This window comes from Mirounga angustirostris, unplaced genomic scaffold, assembly GCF_029215605.1.
Source record: "Mirounga angustirostris isolate CCGP_5_RB_7025 unplaced genomic scaffold, mMirAng1.0.hap1 SCAF_13, whole genome shotgun sequence".
Taxonomy (NCBI): Eukaryota; Metazoa; Chordata; class Mammalia; order Carnivora; family Phocidae; genus Mirounga; species Mirounga angustirostris.
The window spans coordinates 73,144,525-73,160,705 of record NW_026991721.1 but is presented as its reverse complement, the minus strand read 5'-3'; the positions used below and the strand labels follow the sequence as shown (position 1 = coordinate 73,160,705).

General features: G+C 38.6%; 1 protein-coding gene across 1 annotated transcript in view; it reads left to right on the top strand.

Annotated features, from left to right (window-relative positions):
- The window catches only part of SESN3 (sestrin 3), a 75,826-nt gene that overhangs the window by 45,357 nt on the left and 14,288 nt on the right, over positions 1–16,181 (top strand). Inside the window, exons 2-6 of the mRNA XM_045894649.3 lie at positions 896–961; positions 3,571–3,768; positions 5,254–5,436; positions 9,761–9,997; positions 10,697–10,871. Of these exons, the coding sequence (XP_045750605.1) occupies positions 896–961; positions 3,571–3,768; positions 5,254–5,436; positions 9,761–9,997; positions 10,697–10,871 (859 nt within the window). The remainder of the gene's footprint in view (positions 1–895; positions 962–3,570; positions 3,769–5,253; positions 5,437–9,760; positions 9,998–10,696; positions 10,872–16,181) is intronic.

The following is a 16,181-nucleotide window of genomic DNA, read 5'->3' as shown; positions in this document are numbered from 1 at the left end:
ACTATGGGCTAAAAGTCTCTGGGGATGTAGAAGATGACTGAGGGAAATGAAATTTTGGAAGCCTACTGTGTATCCAGAACTGGAGTAGGCACTTGCCCCATTATCTTTTTTTTTCGTTTTTATTTTAATTCCAGTTAGTTAACATCCAGTGTTATATTAGTTTCAGGCCTACAATATAGTGATTCAACAATTCTGTACATCACCTGGTGCTCATCACAAGTGCCCTCCTTCATCCCCATCCCCTATTTCACCCATCCCTCCACCCACCTCCCCTCTGGTACCCATCAGTTAAGAGTCTGTTTCTTGATTCGTCTCTCTCTCTCATCTTTTTCCCTTTGCTTGTTTGTTTTGTTTCTTAAATTTCACATATGAGTGAAATCATATGGTGTTTGTCTTCCTCTGAGTGACTTATTTAGCTTAGCATTATACTCTCTAACTCCATCCATGTTGTCACAAATGGCAAAATTTCATTCTTTCTTATGGCGGAGTAATATCCCATTGTATATATATACACCACATCTTCTTTATCCGTTTATCAATCGATGGACACCTGGGCAACTTCCATATCTTGGCTATAGTAAATAATGGTGCTGTAAACATAAGGGTGCATGTATCCCTTTGAATTAATGTTCTTGTATTCTTTGGGTAAATGCCTAGTTGTGTGATTGCTGGATCATAAGGTAGTTCTATTTTTAACTTTTTGAGGAACTTGCCCCATTATCTTATTCACACATTAGCCGTATGGATTTTCTGTGATCTGAGACCTGTCCCTTATTTTGATTTTACATAATTCTATTTATGCTGTTTGTTTTAGTACCTCAGCAATAAATTTGCACCAATTTAACTTTTCCTAGAACCTCATCATTAACACATAAAACTTTTCTTTTGAAAACAGGATAAAAGAATCAGAGTATCTCAACCCTTGACAAGAGGACCAAGTGCCTTTATTCCAGAGAAGGAAGTAAGTTTAACTGTCTTAAAATACATTAAGTGTGATACAAAAAAATAACTGAATTGTTATCAAAGAATATCTCCATTTTTAATATGGAAGTAAGCCTGTGTTTTGCTTTTGTTCCTTATTTATATGTCAGAGAACCACAGAGATATTTCCTTTCAAACTTCACTTAAAAGTTTGTGAATTTAGTAATCTACCTTCTTATTTTAGAGTTAGTTATACTGCAAGGTTAGAAAAAAGTAAATTTTACCATATTTGATTTCAAATATAACTTCTCTGAACAAAGCTGCTAACAGTAATAAAATTTTTTTTTAAATAAAGTTTAGTATTAACCCAAAGGTTTTAGGTTTTTAAATGGCCTCATGGTGATTATAGGTTTCATAAATGTTAAGAAAATATATTTTGAAATGAAAAAATGAGTTTCCCAGCTAAACCTATTAAGCAAAACATGCCATTACATCATTAGTTGTTACTCTTTTGTTTACTTGTTTGTTTTGGTTCTAAGTCTCTTGGACAGAATGTCAATAGAATCTGTATAGTCTATACCTTTGGTGAGGGTGGCAAGGCAAGATGGTAACTGCAAGAAAGAGGTCATAAAATGTAATGCAAAAGAAATGATAATCAATAGAAGATTTGGGCCCCTTTTGTGGGTATACATCTTTATGAAAGATCACAGCAGATGTGCAGGACTTCCTAGATTCCTAGATGCCTTTCAGATAGACATTTGGGCTAAGAAAAGTTTAAGAACCACTAAACTGAGGAGTTTTTCTCTGCTGGAAGGAGGAGTTTTTCCCTTTTGAATACGATTGTATATCCTGATTCACTATTTACTGCAAAGACATTTATCTTAAAGCACCAGCATTATTCCTCTGTTGTTCTGAGAGTAGTCGACAAAGGTATACAGAGCACTTGCTATGTGCCAGGCATTGTCTTAAAAGAAAGGGTGAATAGAATTTGAAGAATATGTTCCAGGTCCTTGCCAGAGTCAGTAGTCCTTCATCTTCATTTAGCTTTTTGAGTGACCTTACCATCTGAACGGAAAGGTTGAAGGAATGTTAACAGTAAGGGCTCTAGCTGATCTAGGTGGTGGCCAGTCATTAGAGAAATGGCTGTGTTTGTGCCCATTTTCCCCGGCAGTGTAGGGACCACTCTTGGCCGAGTGATTACCTCCTATACATAATGACTTCCTGAAGCACAGTCTTTTTCACAGTATGTATTTGAAGGTAAGCTGGTTTGCAGAAACCACTACTGTTTTCAGGACGTCTTGCATCTGTTAACGTCTTTGGCGCCAGTCCGTTAAACAAAAGAAACTGCTCTGGAGAAAACAAAACAAGACCAACAAATATTCTGTGTTTAATTACATGTGGTTGATCCGGATCTTACTGTTTTTAACATCACTTGGTCCCTGTAGTTGACAAAATGGGGGGAAATGGGCAAATGAAACTGTACTTGGCTTTATAACTAGCTGAACTGAAATTGCTTTTTTACACCATTGTAATTAACATTTCCTCACAGTTCACACTTTCCAAACATTCTATTTCCTTTGGGATTACATTTTCCTCGGTCAGTAGTGCCTGTGTGTAATTTTTGCTTATTTTTCAGAAGAGACTGTGAAGGCAGCCTTAAAGAGTAAACAGAGTTTCTAATAGCAGTATGGATCTTTGGGAAGACCATTAGTCTGGACTTTAGAAAATCTAGATTCTAGACGAGGCTCTGTGGTTAACTAGATGCATGAGCTCGAATTTAATTTTGAATCTGAAATAAGAAATGTATTCTTAAGTCTAGAATTCTAATTCGAAAATATCAGTAAATAATGAACTGAGCTTAGAAATACTCATCTCATGTCCATTAATTCCCACAGAGCTGGGTCCTTCTACAAGGTGCTAATAAAGCTCTTAACACCTTCAGAGCCAATTCTTGGTGTGATGCCCAAGCTGTCATTGTGTATAAAGCTATGGATAAGAATCTGTTTTTGAGAAAGTTATTTTGATTCCCTGGGAAGGAGGATGTCCATTTTAATAACTAACGTTGGTTTTAGTAATTAATACAATATGCTGAAAATAGGAATGACAGTATTCGAGTGTCCTTATTAATTTTTCAATTAACACTTTCCTACAAATTATCGTATTTTCCTTTGTCCCTAAGAAGACTTTCAGAAAGCTTTGTCATTTTATGTTGAACAAAAACAAAGCAAAAGATCCGACTGAAAATACTTAAGATAACGTGAGTATCTTCATAGGCTGTTGAGATACAATTGTAACTCTGGAAATCAAATGCCGCCGCTTTGCCGCTGCACAAATCGGCGTAATAATGACCGGGCAAGTGGGCCCTGAAAATTGTGCCTTATGTGCCTGGCACAGCAGATGGAAGCTGCTTCCCTCCGGTTTCAGAGCTGTGTGTTTGACGATCTGACATTTGTTGTTTAATAAATTGTGGTCCCAGAGCCAAGAATGAGCGGCGCCTTCTTTTTTATTTCCGTTTCTGGTATGAGCAATGGCACAATTTCAGGGTCTGCTCATATCAAAAGAACATTTGTTTGCTTCAAGAGTGCATCATGTATGTAAGCAAAAGAACCACTGCTCCTCAGTAACCGTTGTGTGTTTCTCCATTGCAAGGTTGTCCAAGCAAACACGGTGGATGAGCGTACCAACTTTCTCGTGGAAGAATACTCTACATCCGGTCGGCTGGACAACATCACGCAGGTCATGAGTTTGCACGCTCAGTACCTGGAGTCTTTCCTGCGGAGCCAGTTCTATATGCTGCGCATGGACGGCCCCCTTCCTCTACCACACAGGCACTACATCGCAATAATGGTGCGCCCGCTTGCCGGCTGCCTCGGTTCCCCGACCTCGCCCTCACTCACTCCTCCTCCCCGCTCCGAGTGTGTGTGTGTGTGTGTGTGTGTGTGTCGAGCCAAAGATAATTTTCTAGAAATAAGACTTGAAGAAGCCCGTGGCCTTTCGGATACCCCGTGTCTTGGATACATTTTGAGTACTTTACACATCTTAAAGGACTCACTGTTTCTCCTTGAATTTTCAGCTTATTCTCTTATGGTTAATGACGCTTGTAGGGTCCAAAGGAATATCCCTAACATCCCACAAGTTTTATTTTGGCTCTTGATGCCTTGTCTTTATTACTTATATAGAACAGGTTGGTTGTGACATCTGATTTTGTCATTTTCTACATGAACAATATCACTAATTTGGCCAGATGAGAGGAAAGTTATCAATCAGTACCAATGGAGAAAAATTCTTAAATGAATCATAAGCCTGCTAAGTATAGTATTTGATGCAAACTGGGTGAACTAGTTAATGTTTTGGTGGGGGTGGGGAGAGAATTATAAATTGGGATGAGAAAGGTAGAAGGGAACAGTGTCACAGTTGGACTGTTACTGGAGAAACAGACGAAGGACCTGCTCCAAGTGCCCTGTGTTGGGACAGTTTAGGAGAACAGCTGGGCTTGCAGAGCTAGCCTGCAGTGTTCGTTTTTCCTAAGTTTAATTTGATTTTCTTGTTTATGCTGTCACCGAAGTTTTAAACAACAACAAGGAAAGGGCAGCGCTTTGTGTTTTCTCGACTGACGAGCACGATCAAGACTATAATTCCAGCTCACAGTTTTGATGACAGTGAGGCCCAAGGCAGCCTTAGAATGATCACAAACTAAGAGATAAGCAAGATACGGAAAAGAATGAGTAAACAATACTGTTTTCCTGAGAAACAGTCCCAGGGAAAGGAGCGGTGAAAAGTCTGTTTTGCATAGATTTCCCAAACTGTCAGTGTCAAGGCTGGTTTTGACTGCACAGGAAAGAAGGGGTCAGCGAGCTTCAGTCTCATCTCAGTAGGGTGATGTGCCCAGATAAGACTGAAATCACAGTTATCTTAGAGGGGGTAAGAGGAGCACCCAAATTAGCATGCGTTCTGAATGGGTAGAAGTTAGTGAGATTTTATTGCGTTTTAAATAGAACATAGTTTATATCATTTACCATCATGAAATGGACATGTATGTTCTTGACATAACCAGAAAGTGGATTCTAGGTTAATCCATACCCACTTCTGGCTGAGGAGGTAATTGCCTACAGGTGACAGTTATTTGCTTATACAAATATCAACTACATGTATTGATTCAAGAATCTATGGCATATTGTATGATAGAAGTTGGAGGAGGAGCAGGAATCTGGAAGAAAAGAAGTATTGGTTATTGAAATTATTAAACTCCAAATAAATTATTATTGGTTTAGAACTAGTAGGATCCGACCTCTACCACGATTGTTGTCTCAACTGACTCTTCTTGTGTTTTAGGCTGCAGCTAGACATCAGTGTTCCTACCTAATAAACATGCATGTGGATGAATTTTTAAAGACAGGAGGTATTGCTGAGTGGTTGAATGGTTTGGAATATGTACCGCAAAGACTGAAAAATCTTAATGAAATAAACAAGCTGCTAGCACACCGACCCTGGCTGATCACGAAAGAGCACATTCAGGTACTGAGTGCTGTTTGGAAATGACAAAGAAGTTTACTCATGATTCTAGCCAAGAGTTCATTTTTCTTTTCTTTCTTTCTTTTTCCTTTTTTTCTTTCTTTCTTTCTTTCTTTCTTTCTTTCTTTCTTTCTTTCTTTCTTTCTTTCTTTTTTTGCTTAAGACTTAATTTTAACTACTTGCATATTAGAAACTTAAAACATAGGCTATCAGTATATAGAAGAGATAAATGTAGAAAGTCTGTGGGTTTAATTTAGGTACAAATGAATATTCCTCTTTAGGTATACCGAGGTGCTTTAGTGAATGGCTGTGAGAAAAGTTGATTTCTATTTTCAAGCAGGAGGCAAAGAAAATAAACTGCACAATGGGCTACCTGGGTTCTCATGCCCATGACCTTGAGTAAATTAATTTCTGTGGGTCTCAGTAGTTACCCCCTCTATAAAATGAGGGGCCTACATTAAATGAGTTTCAGGCTCTTTTCTAGTTCTAACACTTCATAATTTTAAGATTTACAAATTACAGTTTTGCAAATAAAAAGCCATGTGCCAACTGGTGTGAACACTTGAATGCCTCTGGAAGCTAGAGCTCAGATGAGAAACAGAGTTGCGATTGACTAGAACACTTGCAGGTGGAAAGGAGCTTCCATCAAAGGCACACAGGGTGAGGCCATCGTACCGTATCCTTGGCTCTGTGCCTGGCACTTGGTCATTATTCAGTACATAGCAGCTGTCATCTAAATCAATATCAGAGAAGCCTTAGGTATTTAAATTCCCTGCTTCTAATGCATAGACATGTCCTTGGTTTTGTTGATCCTCTCCATTAGACTACATTTTTGTTAGTTATTTGCCCAGTAAAACCAAACTGAGCTTTTGTCAGTCTCCATACTCTTAGAAATTGAGTATCTGCCTGGGAATATTGAAACATAATACTGCCCTGAGGTTTATGTTCTGACTTGAATGTTACTTATAGAAGAATTGATCATTATTTTTATGTCATATGTTAATTACTCCATGCCATATACTTTGGTGCATCCAAAAAGGTAGATCCTGCCCTTGAACATGCTTGGAATCTAGGGGAAGAAAGGAGGAGAGGTAATGACAATAAACACAGCACAGTGATGTATGAAGATATGAATAGAAAGAATGGGATCAGGAAGTTGCATGAAAGAGGTAACATTGGAGATAGGTCTTGAAGAGTAAGTGGGAATTTTCAAGAAGAGGAGGGTACTCCAGACAAATAATAGAGTGTGAAACAGGTTGGAAAAGTAGCTAACAACTTCAGGTTACTGACAGTAGGGAAGGTTATGTGAGGTGGGGGTAGGAGATGGGAGGAATGGGGAGCATATCATTATGACACAATGAATACTGTATTAAAGAATTTATGTTTTATCCTCAGAAAGCTATGTTCTTCAGATTTATGTTACATTACTTCAGGGGATGCAGAAGGCAATCCTTCAAAATGTTAGAAAATTATGTGTGTGTGTGTGTGTGCGTGCGCACGCACATGTATTTTTACCTTAATAAATTTCTTTATTTGTATATTTTACAATATTAGTATTACAGTACATGTGAATGACTTATCTATATAAAATGTTGTATTTTATAAGTATTTATTAATTTATAAATAAATGTACATACTATCAAGGGTTGGAGCCCCCAACTGTTATTGTCAGAAGTATATGTGATCATGGGGCGCCTGGGTGGCTCAATCAGTTAAGTGTCCGACTCTTGATTTTTTTCTCAGGTCATGATCTCAGGGTCCTGGGATCAAGCCCCGTGTCGGGCTATACACTTAGCGCAGAGTCTGCTTGGGATTCTCTCTCTCTCCCTCTGTCTCTCCCCCTGCTCGTACCCCCCAAAATAAAATAAATAAAATCTTAAAAAAAGAAAGAAGTAGTATATGTGATCAAAAGATTTCAGAGATCACTATGATAAAGAATTAAGAATCATCAAAGGTTTTTGAGCTGAGTTGTAATATGAATGTGTGTGGTGATGCAGAAGATAAATCACAAATGGTACAGTCTAGAAACGGGAGCCAGTCATAAAGCAATTGCAGTAGTCCATTTGAGAGGTGATTTTTTTTTTTTTTAAAGGCAGAGGAGAGATCAGACTGTGTGTATGCATTCTGCATGGGAACAGGCAGGACTTGGTGACTAGTAGAATGTGAGGATGGAAGAGAGGGTAGGGACAGGAGAGTAAGTAAGGTTTCTACCTTCCTGACTGGCAAAAGGCAATGCCATGAGCAGGACAGCATACACTGGCCTGAAAACAGACGACCGTGTCATCTAGATAGTGATGTTCAATTACTGAAGGAAATACAGGTCTGTAACTCAAGATAAAGGATAGATTAGAAATAAAATCAGGGGGCGCCTGGGTGGCTCAGTCGTTAAGCGTCTGCCTTCAGCTCAGGTCATGATCCCAGGGTCCTGGGATCGAGCCCCGACTTGGGCTTCCTGCTCAGCAGGAAGCCTGCTTCTCCCTCTCCCACTCCCCCTGCTTGTGTTCCCTCTCTCGCTGTGTCTCTCTCTGTCAAATAAATAAATAAAATCTTAAAAAAAAAAAAAAGAAATAAAATCAGATAGATATTGACAGTAAGGAGAGGTCAAGTTGGAGGAATGAATGCTCCATCCAGGGAGATAGTGCACAAGGAAAGAAGATCATGGGTCGAATAGAGCAAGCCAACATTTTGGAGGCAAGCAGAAAAAGGGGGCTATGAGGAAGATGGGGAAACGTGCATCTCAGGGGAGAAACGATGAAAAAAAAATTAGTTGAATTGCTGAAGTCAAGGGAGGTTAATTTCAAGAAGGGAGGAAGTAAGGAAAATACAAATCCTATAGAGATCAAATAAGGATAAGTACTAAAAAGAAATAGTTAGATTTGGCCTTTTGGAGGTCATATATGACCTTAGCAAAAGTTGCTTTCAGGAGCTTGCTTAAAAAAGAAAACAAATTATAATGAATTAAAAAAAAAAACCAAATGAATGTGAGATGAGAAATTTGAGATGATGAGTGCTGGATGTCTATCCTTTCAGGTTTAATACTCTTGGAAAGACTGACAAAGGCATTGTAAATTCTACCCGTTGTTTTGGAAGGCTCTTTGGCATTATTATCAAAAGTATTTATAATATGATTGCCCTAAAAATGCTATTAGGAATTATTCAGAGCTATAGCCTAAAGATGCTATTTATAATAGCAAATAAACAAAAAAAAAACCAACAAACCTTAGAAGCAATTTGAGTATCTAACAGTAAGGGAACGGAGAAGTAGCTCTGTACCTCCATTGCTATGCAGTATACAGCCCATGCTCAATAGAAGACAGTGGAGCCTCATGAGAAATGAACATGTCAAAATGTCAGGTTTGAAAGGCAGAGAAAATTAGATGTATTACTCTGATTATATAATTATGCTTATAAAAATAAAATATGTGAAAGTTATATGAGGGTGGTAGAATATGGTTAATTTTTCCTTTCCTTTTTCCTGAGCTTTTGGTAATATATTAAATTGCCTGTGTGTGTGTGTGTGTGTGTGTGTGGTTAATGGAGAGGAAAGCAAAAGGGGTGTCTGGTGGGGGTCTGGCTGTGACGTGAGCAGAATTAAAAGCGTGGATTTGTGAGGAGCAATAGGACATGCACGCACGTGTACACCAAGCAAGGTAGAACACTGATGGGCAAGACTCTCTGATGGACTGACAGATGGGATTGGCTCTTGGAGAAAGTGAGGATGGAGACGTCACTGTTTTCAATGGCTTCACTTGTGGTTCCATCCTTCAGCTGGAGGATCAAGTGAAATACCATATGAAAAAGTGCTTTGAAACTTTTGAAGTTCTTATTCAAAGGCAAGGTAGTATTCTAGAATTCCTACCATCTGCTATCGGCTCTTTCTCCATCAGGAAAGGCACCTAAAAGTTGACTTACTGACTTGGATTTTTATGTGACTTTGAAGGTAAAGTCTTTACCTAAAAACTTTAAAGTGCATGGCTTTGCCAGATAATCTTTAAAGTCCCTTCTAGCTTCAGTGTTCTTTGAGTCCCTGAAATATCTTATTAAAACAACATAATATGTAAAAGTGCTTTGGAAGCAGAAGATCCATGGTACATATAAGGGATTTAGAAGGATCTACAACATAATTATATTGTTAGGTTTGCCGATTGAATGTAATATTGTTTGACCAAAGCCATATCTTTATTATATGAAACATTTTTAAAAGGGAGTTTTAAGTTTGATTGCTATAAATGGACCTAAAAATTTGGTGGATTTTCCATGCTTTCTAAAATAGCTTTGTAGCATTCTGTGATTTTCATTCTTACTCTGATTCACTTTCTCATTTCAGAAACTTGTCAAAACTGGAGAAAATAATTGGTCTCTGCCCGAACTGGTACATGCTGTGGTCCTGCTGGCACATTATCATGCTTTGGCAAGCTTTGTTTTTGGTAGTGGCATCAATCCAGAGAGAGATCCAGAAATCTCCAATGGGTTCAGGCTAATATCAGTCAACAATTTCTGTGTGTGTGATCTCGCTAATGATAACAACATAGAGAATGCATCCCTTACAGGCAGCAACTTCGGGGTTAGTGTTCTGAACTTCGTTTTTCTTTACAATTTTGCTTGAAAAATATCTAGAAAGAATTTGTCTGACTAAACAGGACACTGTATACTTGAAATATTTCTGCACAACTTTTCCTACTGTAAAAACTTAACTTATACATGAAGTTCTGAATTGTCTTAAAGAGGCTTTTAAAGCAAATAGATAAGGGCACCTGGGTGGCTTAGTTGGTTAAGCATCTGCCTTCGGCTCAGGTCATGACCCCAGGGTCCTGGGATCGAGCCCCGTATCGGGCTCGCTACTCAGCAGGGAGTTTGCTTCTCCCTCTCCCCCTGCTCATGCTCTCTCTCTGTCTTTTTCAAATAAATAAGTAAATAAAATCTTTGAAAAAAAAATAAAGCAAATAGATATTATTACAAATCATAAAGCTGCCTCATTTTAAAAAATAAACTAATTTAATATACACTAAATGGCTAGAATGCTAGATTAAATATATCTATACTTATAAATTTTCTAGATTTATAAGTGCTGCAAAAACTTCGTACTCCTGAAAACGTTTGAATCTGTCATTTGATTTTCTTTGGGGTTAATGGAAAACCCACTTAGGAACTTAAGAACTGTGCCCATGCAACTTACATAATAAGGTGGCATTGAGAAACAGGGACATTTACTAGAATAATTCTTAATATTACTAACACCCAACATTATCTTACCTGGCTCCAGATTGTCGATTCTCTAAGTGAGCTAGAGGCCTTAATGGACAGAATGAAGAGGCTTCGAGAAGAGAGGGAAGATGAAGAGGCATCTCAGGAAGAAATGACCACTCGTTTTGAGAAGGAGAAGAAAGAAAGTCTTTTCGTGGTCTCTGGAGACACTTTTCATTCATTTCCTCATTCAGGTGAGCTCCCTCCCAACACACCCCATACTGTCTTTGCCTTTGAGTTGTTGCATCCCTGATAGACCACGTTCCGTATTTTCCACACAGATCTGTAAAAGCGACTCTACTATCATGTTCCTTTTATTTCCTCCTCCTCCAGCTTCCCCTGATGCCGTTGCCCCCCCTCTTCTGTTGTTGCATCTCTGAATACACTTCAGGTCCAGTTGAGAGGGACTTCCCGCCTTGTAGTCCACACTCATCTGGGATAAAATGAGATTCAAAGCCAGAGCAGTTGCCTACAAAGTTAGATAGAGATACCTAATTCGTTCTACTTTTGTGATGTTTTAAAGCGATCAGTGAAATCCTGTTTCAATAGATTAAAAAAAAAAAAACACATCTCTGCCCTTTTTGTGTGTGGGGAGTATGTGGGAGGATTGTTCTCGAACTGCTACTTTTCCAGATTAGTTCTAAAATTACATTGTACTTGCATTTGCATTTCTTTGGAGACATCTTCGGAATTTTATAAAAATGCATTATTTAGGTCATTTTCTTATATTGAATTTGGAGGAATTCATTCTGTATTAAAAGCTAGACATCTTTGCTCTGGTCTTAAAAATACACTCCCTCCCCCCACCCCAGTACTTGAAGAGACTTTGAATTAGGCAACTTTTTAGTTATGACTAAAAAAGATATTGAACACCACATAGTATATGTTATTAAAATAGCCTTGGGGCGCCTGGGTGGCACAGTGGGTTGAGTGTCCGACTCTTGGTTTCGGCTCAGGTCATGATCTCAGGGTCATGAGATTGAGCCCCAAGTCGGGCTCTGAGCTCAATGGGGAGTCTGCTTGAGATTCTCTCTCTCCCTCTCCCTGTGCCCCTCCCTCCACTCTCTTTCTCTCTCTCTCTAAAACAAATAAAATAAATCTTAAAAAAAAAAAATAGCATTGACTCAGTAGAAAGTTGAAACCCTCCAAAGTCACCAGTCTACGTAACAGAGTCCCATTGGTTTAAGAAATGTCTCGTCTTAAGGCCAGTCAATCTCATAAATTCCGAGGGTTACTGATTGGGCCATAACTTGTTTGTTAATGTTAAACATAGCATTGACCAGTAGTTCTCAGAAGTTTTGCCAAGAAGAACAAAAACCCCTTTTATCATCTCCCCTGTGGTCTTTTTTATGAAAGATTTTATCCACCACATTGACTATATTAAGTTCTAGTTTCTTGGAGCTTCTAAGCAGCAGGAAATCCCAAATAAAGAAACTTGGTGTTTTAGTTATTGGCTTAATATCCATTCTACAAACATTTATTGAGTACCCTCTATAGTCTCAGCACTGTAGTAGGTACTAAGGTTTTCAAGCTAAATAAGACACGATTCCTGCCCTCTGGGAGCTCCCCTTGCTGGAGGGAGAGAAAGAATTTCAGTACATAGCAGAGTGTGAGCAGTATATGAACCTAGAAGAGGGCCCTGAATCCAGTCTCGGTGGGGGGAAGAGTGTGCACAAAAGGGGTCCTCGAGGAAGACTTCCTCCAACCATTGGGCTCTAAGTCTTCAAGACTCGAGTGCAGGGGAGTCAGGCAGTGGCTGGAGGACAGGGGAGTTGGTGGTAAACAATCAGCAGAGCCAAGGCACCCTGCTAAGGAAACAGGATGCTGGGCACAGGAACAAGTGGGCATAAATCATGAGGCAGGTAATGTCATCACATAAGCTGGTTAGGTAAACAGAGGCCTTATCATGATGACCTTTCTAGCCTTAAGGAGCATGCAGCCTGCCATATTTTGGACATTTTGAGCTAAGAGGTCTGTTAAACCTCCAGTCTGGAGATGTCTAGTACACTGCTTCTTAAACTTTGATTGCCTGTGAGTCACTGGGAAATCTTGCCGAAATGCAGATTCTGATTCAGTCATCTGGTCTAAGACCTGAGAGGCCACGTGGCTATCATTCCTCCAAGTGATGGCAGGGCCGCCAGTCTGCAAACCACCCTGCAGTAGTGAGGGCCTTGGCAGATGGTCTGAAGGTCAGGAGAGGCTTTTAAACTCCAGATGAAATTTTGGAAATTATTGCCATATGATTGGGAGTTAAAATAGGAAGGGTTGTTTATAAAGACCATCCAGAGGGAACACATGGGACAAAGGAAAATCATAAGCCTAGGGTGAACCTTCAAGGTAAACCAAGATTGTAAAATGTAAACGTTACTAACCTAATAAGGTTAGTAATATCCATTTGCTTTCAGACATTCATTTTTAAGAACTTCTCGAACATCACTAGAGCTTGAAGGATATAAATGTTTTATTTCTCTTAGTCGTTTTTTAATGTTGAAAATAGATTTTGGTTTTTTTTTTTTTTTTAATCAAAGCTCTTCTGAGAGCTTCTTTTGTTTTGTTTTGTTTTGTTTATTAAGTAGACTCCATGCCCAGCATGGAGCCCAATGTGGGGCTTGAACTCACGACCCCAAGATCAAGACCTGAGCTGAGATCAAGAGTCGGACACAACTGACTGAGCCACCCAGGCGCCCCTTGAAAATATATTTTGGATCCCAGCCTCTACTTTCTTGGATCCTTGAGCAGGGACTCCTGCCTTATACAGTAGTGAATTTTGACTAGCAAGTCTTAGATCCTCACCAAAAATTATGTTCTAATTTTGACAGAAGAGGCTGTATCATTTGTAAATCAGTCAAGGAAATAAATCATTTCATTGTTTACTCTTAACCATTCCCAGTACTACATTTGCTGGTCACACAAAGGTAACAGAAAAATGACTTGGTAGAGTGGCTAACTGAGTCCTTTTTATAATCTTACCATGTTTTAAAATGGAAATAGAAATGTATTTTTTTCTGTAGTGAATTTTTTGGTTTGACCCGTGTGATAAAGCATTCCAGATTCCATGTGGAGACTCTAAGAATAGCTTTTCAAACCTTTTGAAGAAAATAAATGTTTAAAATGTTCTACAGAGGTAGTATTCTATAGCTTGGTAACAGAGTTAACCAACTCTTATTCTTTTTGTTTTTCAAGTTAGAAAGCTGTTCCATTACTCTAGTAGAGTGTTTTCTATATTATGTTTGGGGCAGAGAAAGCAGCCAGTGTGCAAACTACTATTTCCTTTGAGTCCAGACTTTGAAATATTTGTTTAGATAGAATTAAAACTGGAGTTTTAGATTTGTTGGTCAGAGTACTGGTTTTAACTTCTTAAAATGAATTTGAAAAAAAAAGTATTTGTAGTTTGAGAGACCTTTGTACATTTCTTTCTGTGGACAAAATGGTCTAGAAAACAGGTCTTGATTGACTCCTAATTTTAAAATGAATAAATGAATATTATCTGCAGGATAAATTCTATCTTGTTTGATTCCAGTTACTCATTATTGTTTATTTTAAAATGTTTCCAAGTCATATGACAACTAGAAAATGTGGACAAATCAAAAACTAACATCAACATCAAACGAATCAGCTGTGTAATAGTCAACTTCAGAATCGGTATTTGCCCAGGGAAACCAACTGCTTGTGCAGTGTGGGTGGAGAGATCACATCAGGGCAGAAACTGTTGTGCAGACGTTAGTTCTCGCTTTGATTTTACTTCGCAGCCCACAAAACTCCTCGTTTTCCTAGCAGCCTCAGCAATCACTAACTATGTTTTCAATTTTCTTGCTTCATTTCTATTGATGAGTATGTGATGGACTGAATTAAGGAAGGCATAACCTCGTTGATAAACATGGAGAGACAAAGCATTGAAAATGCTGATTTCAAAGTGTTTCCATTTACCCAAACACAGTCCTGCAGCCCGATGAGACAATGCAGTGGTCATGGGTTGGGCTAGCGATAAGCCCAAGATTTCGATTTAGAAAACTGAAAGTCACTTACAAGCTTCAGATCAAATTAAGTAGCTCAGTGTTTCCAAGTTTTCCACACCATCCTAAACTAATTCACATTGTAGTTCTTACTGACAATACTGACGGTGCTATTCGTAGCTTACAGTTTACTAATTTCTTAAGAAGGTATTTATTTTGCATTAATCAAACAAAAAATAGGTATTAAGCACATAGCATAGTACCTGGTATATATTAAGTACTCAACAGGGACACCTGGGTGGCTCAGTCAGTTAAGCGTCTGCCTTTGGATCAGGTCACGATCCCGGGGTCCTGGGATGGAGTCCTGCATCAGGCTCTTTGCTCAGCGGGGAGTCTGTTTCTCCCTCTCCTGCACGCCGCTCCCCCTGCTTGCGCTCTCTCTCTCTCTCTGACAAAAAAAAAAAAAAAAGTACTCAACAAATGTCAGTCTCTTCGCGTTATGGGTAGTAAAGAAGTTAGGTAAGAATTTTAATATTTCCAAAGTTGGGTAGCCTGGATACTTCATCTTTCCTGCCATTATCGAGCACCCTGTTAGGCCATGGCAGTGACCTAAGGAAAGGTTAAAACCCTGTGAGGAAAGAATAATTATTGCTAGGATTTTCATGAAATAGCAAAGATTAAAGAGAATGAAGACACTACTAATTTACTACATCTTTTGGATGAATTACTATAATTGTACCTGTTCTTTTAAGCCTCTCAAGACTGTCCAGTTAAGAATTATAGTTTTTATGCCACCAAATTGTTTAAGTGGGGCACTTGGGTGGCTCAGTGGGTTAAGCGTCTGCCTTCGGCTCAGGTCATGATCTCAGGGTCTTGGGATCGAGCTCCAAGTCGGGCTTCCTTGCTCAGCGAGGTGTCTGCCTCTCTCTCTCCCTATGACCCTCACCCCCACTCATGCTCTCTTTCTCTCTCTCTCTCTCTCAAATAAATAAATAAAATGTTAAAAATTGTTTTAAAAACTAATAGTTATTTATTAATTATTAAGTATTGCATTTATTTGATATTGATTAAAATACTTAAGAAAATATTGTTCTTTGCATGGAAGGAGCTTTTTTTTTATTATTTTGGAAACAGTATGTTCATTTTCTAGAGTAGGAGGTAGTAAATAATGGTTGTTCATTCCCTTTCAGTGGTTGAAATGAGAAAAAGGTAATTATAAAGACAGACTGCCCTAAAAAAAAAAGTGAGTTAGAATTTTCTTTAAATGACAATCACATGCATTGGGCATTTAAAATTTTTCAGTGGTAAATTTTTAATATTATCAAGTATGCAGAAGTCAGCTGTCTTAAAAGATGGTTGTAGTCTTCCTATCTTCCTGAATGCCATTTTTATAATATTCTGATCACAATCTCATTAACATGTTGTTTTACTTCATACATTGTATGCCTTTTTATTTCCATGTGCATAGAAAAGCGCACATAGGTTAGGCATAAAACTCAATGAATTTTCTCAAACTGACCCTTCCTGTTTAGTGCCCAAGTCAACTCAGAA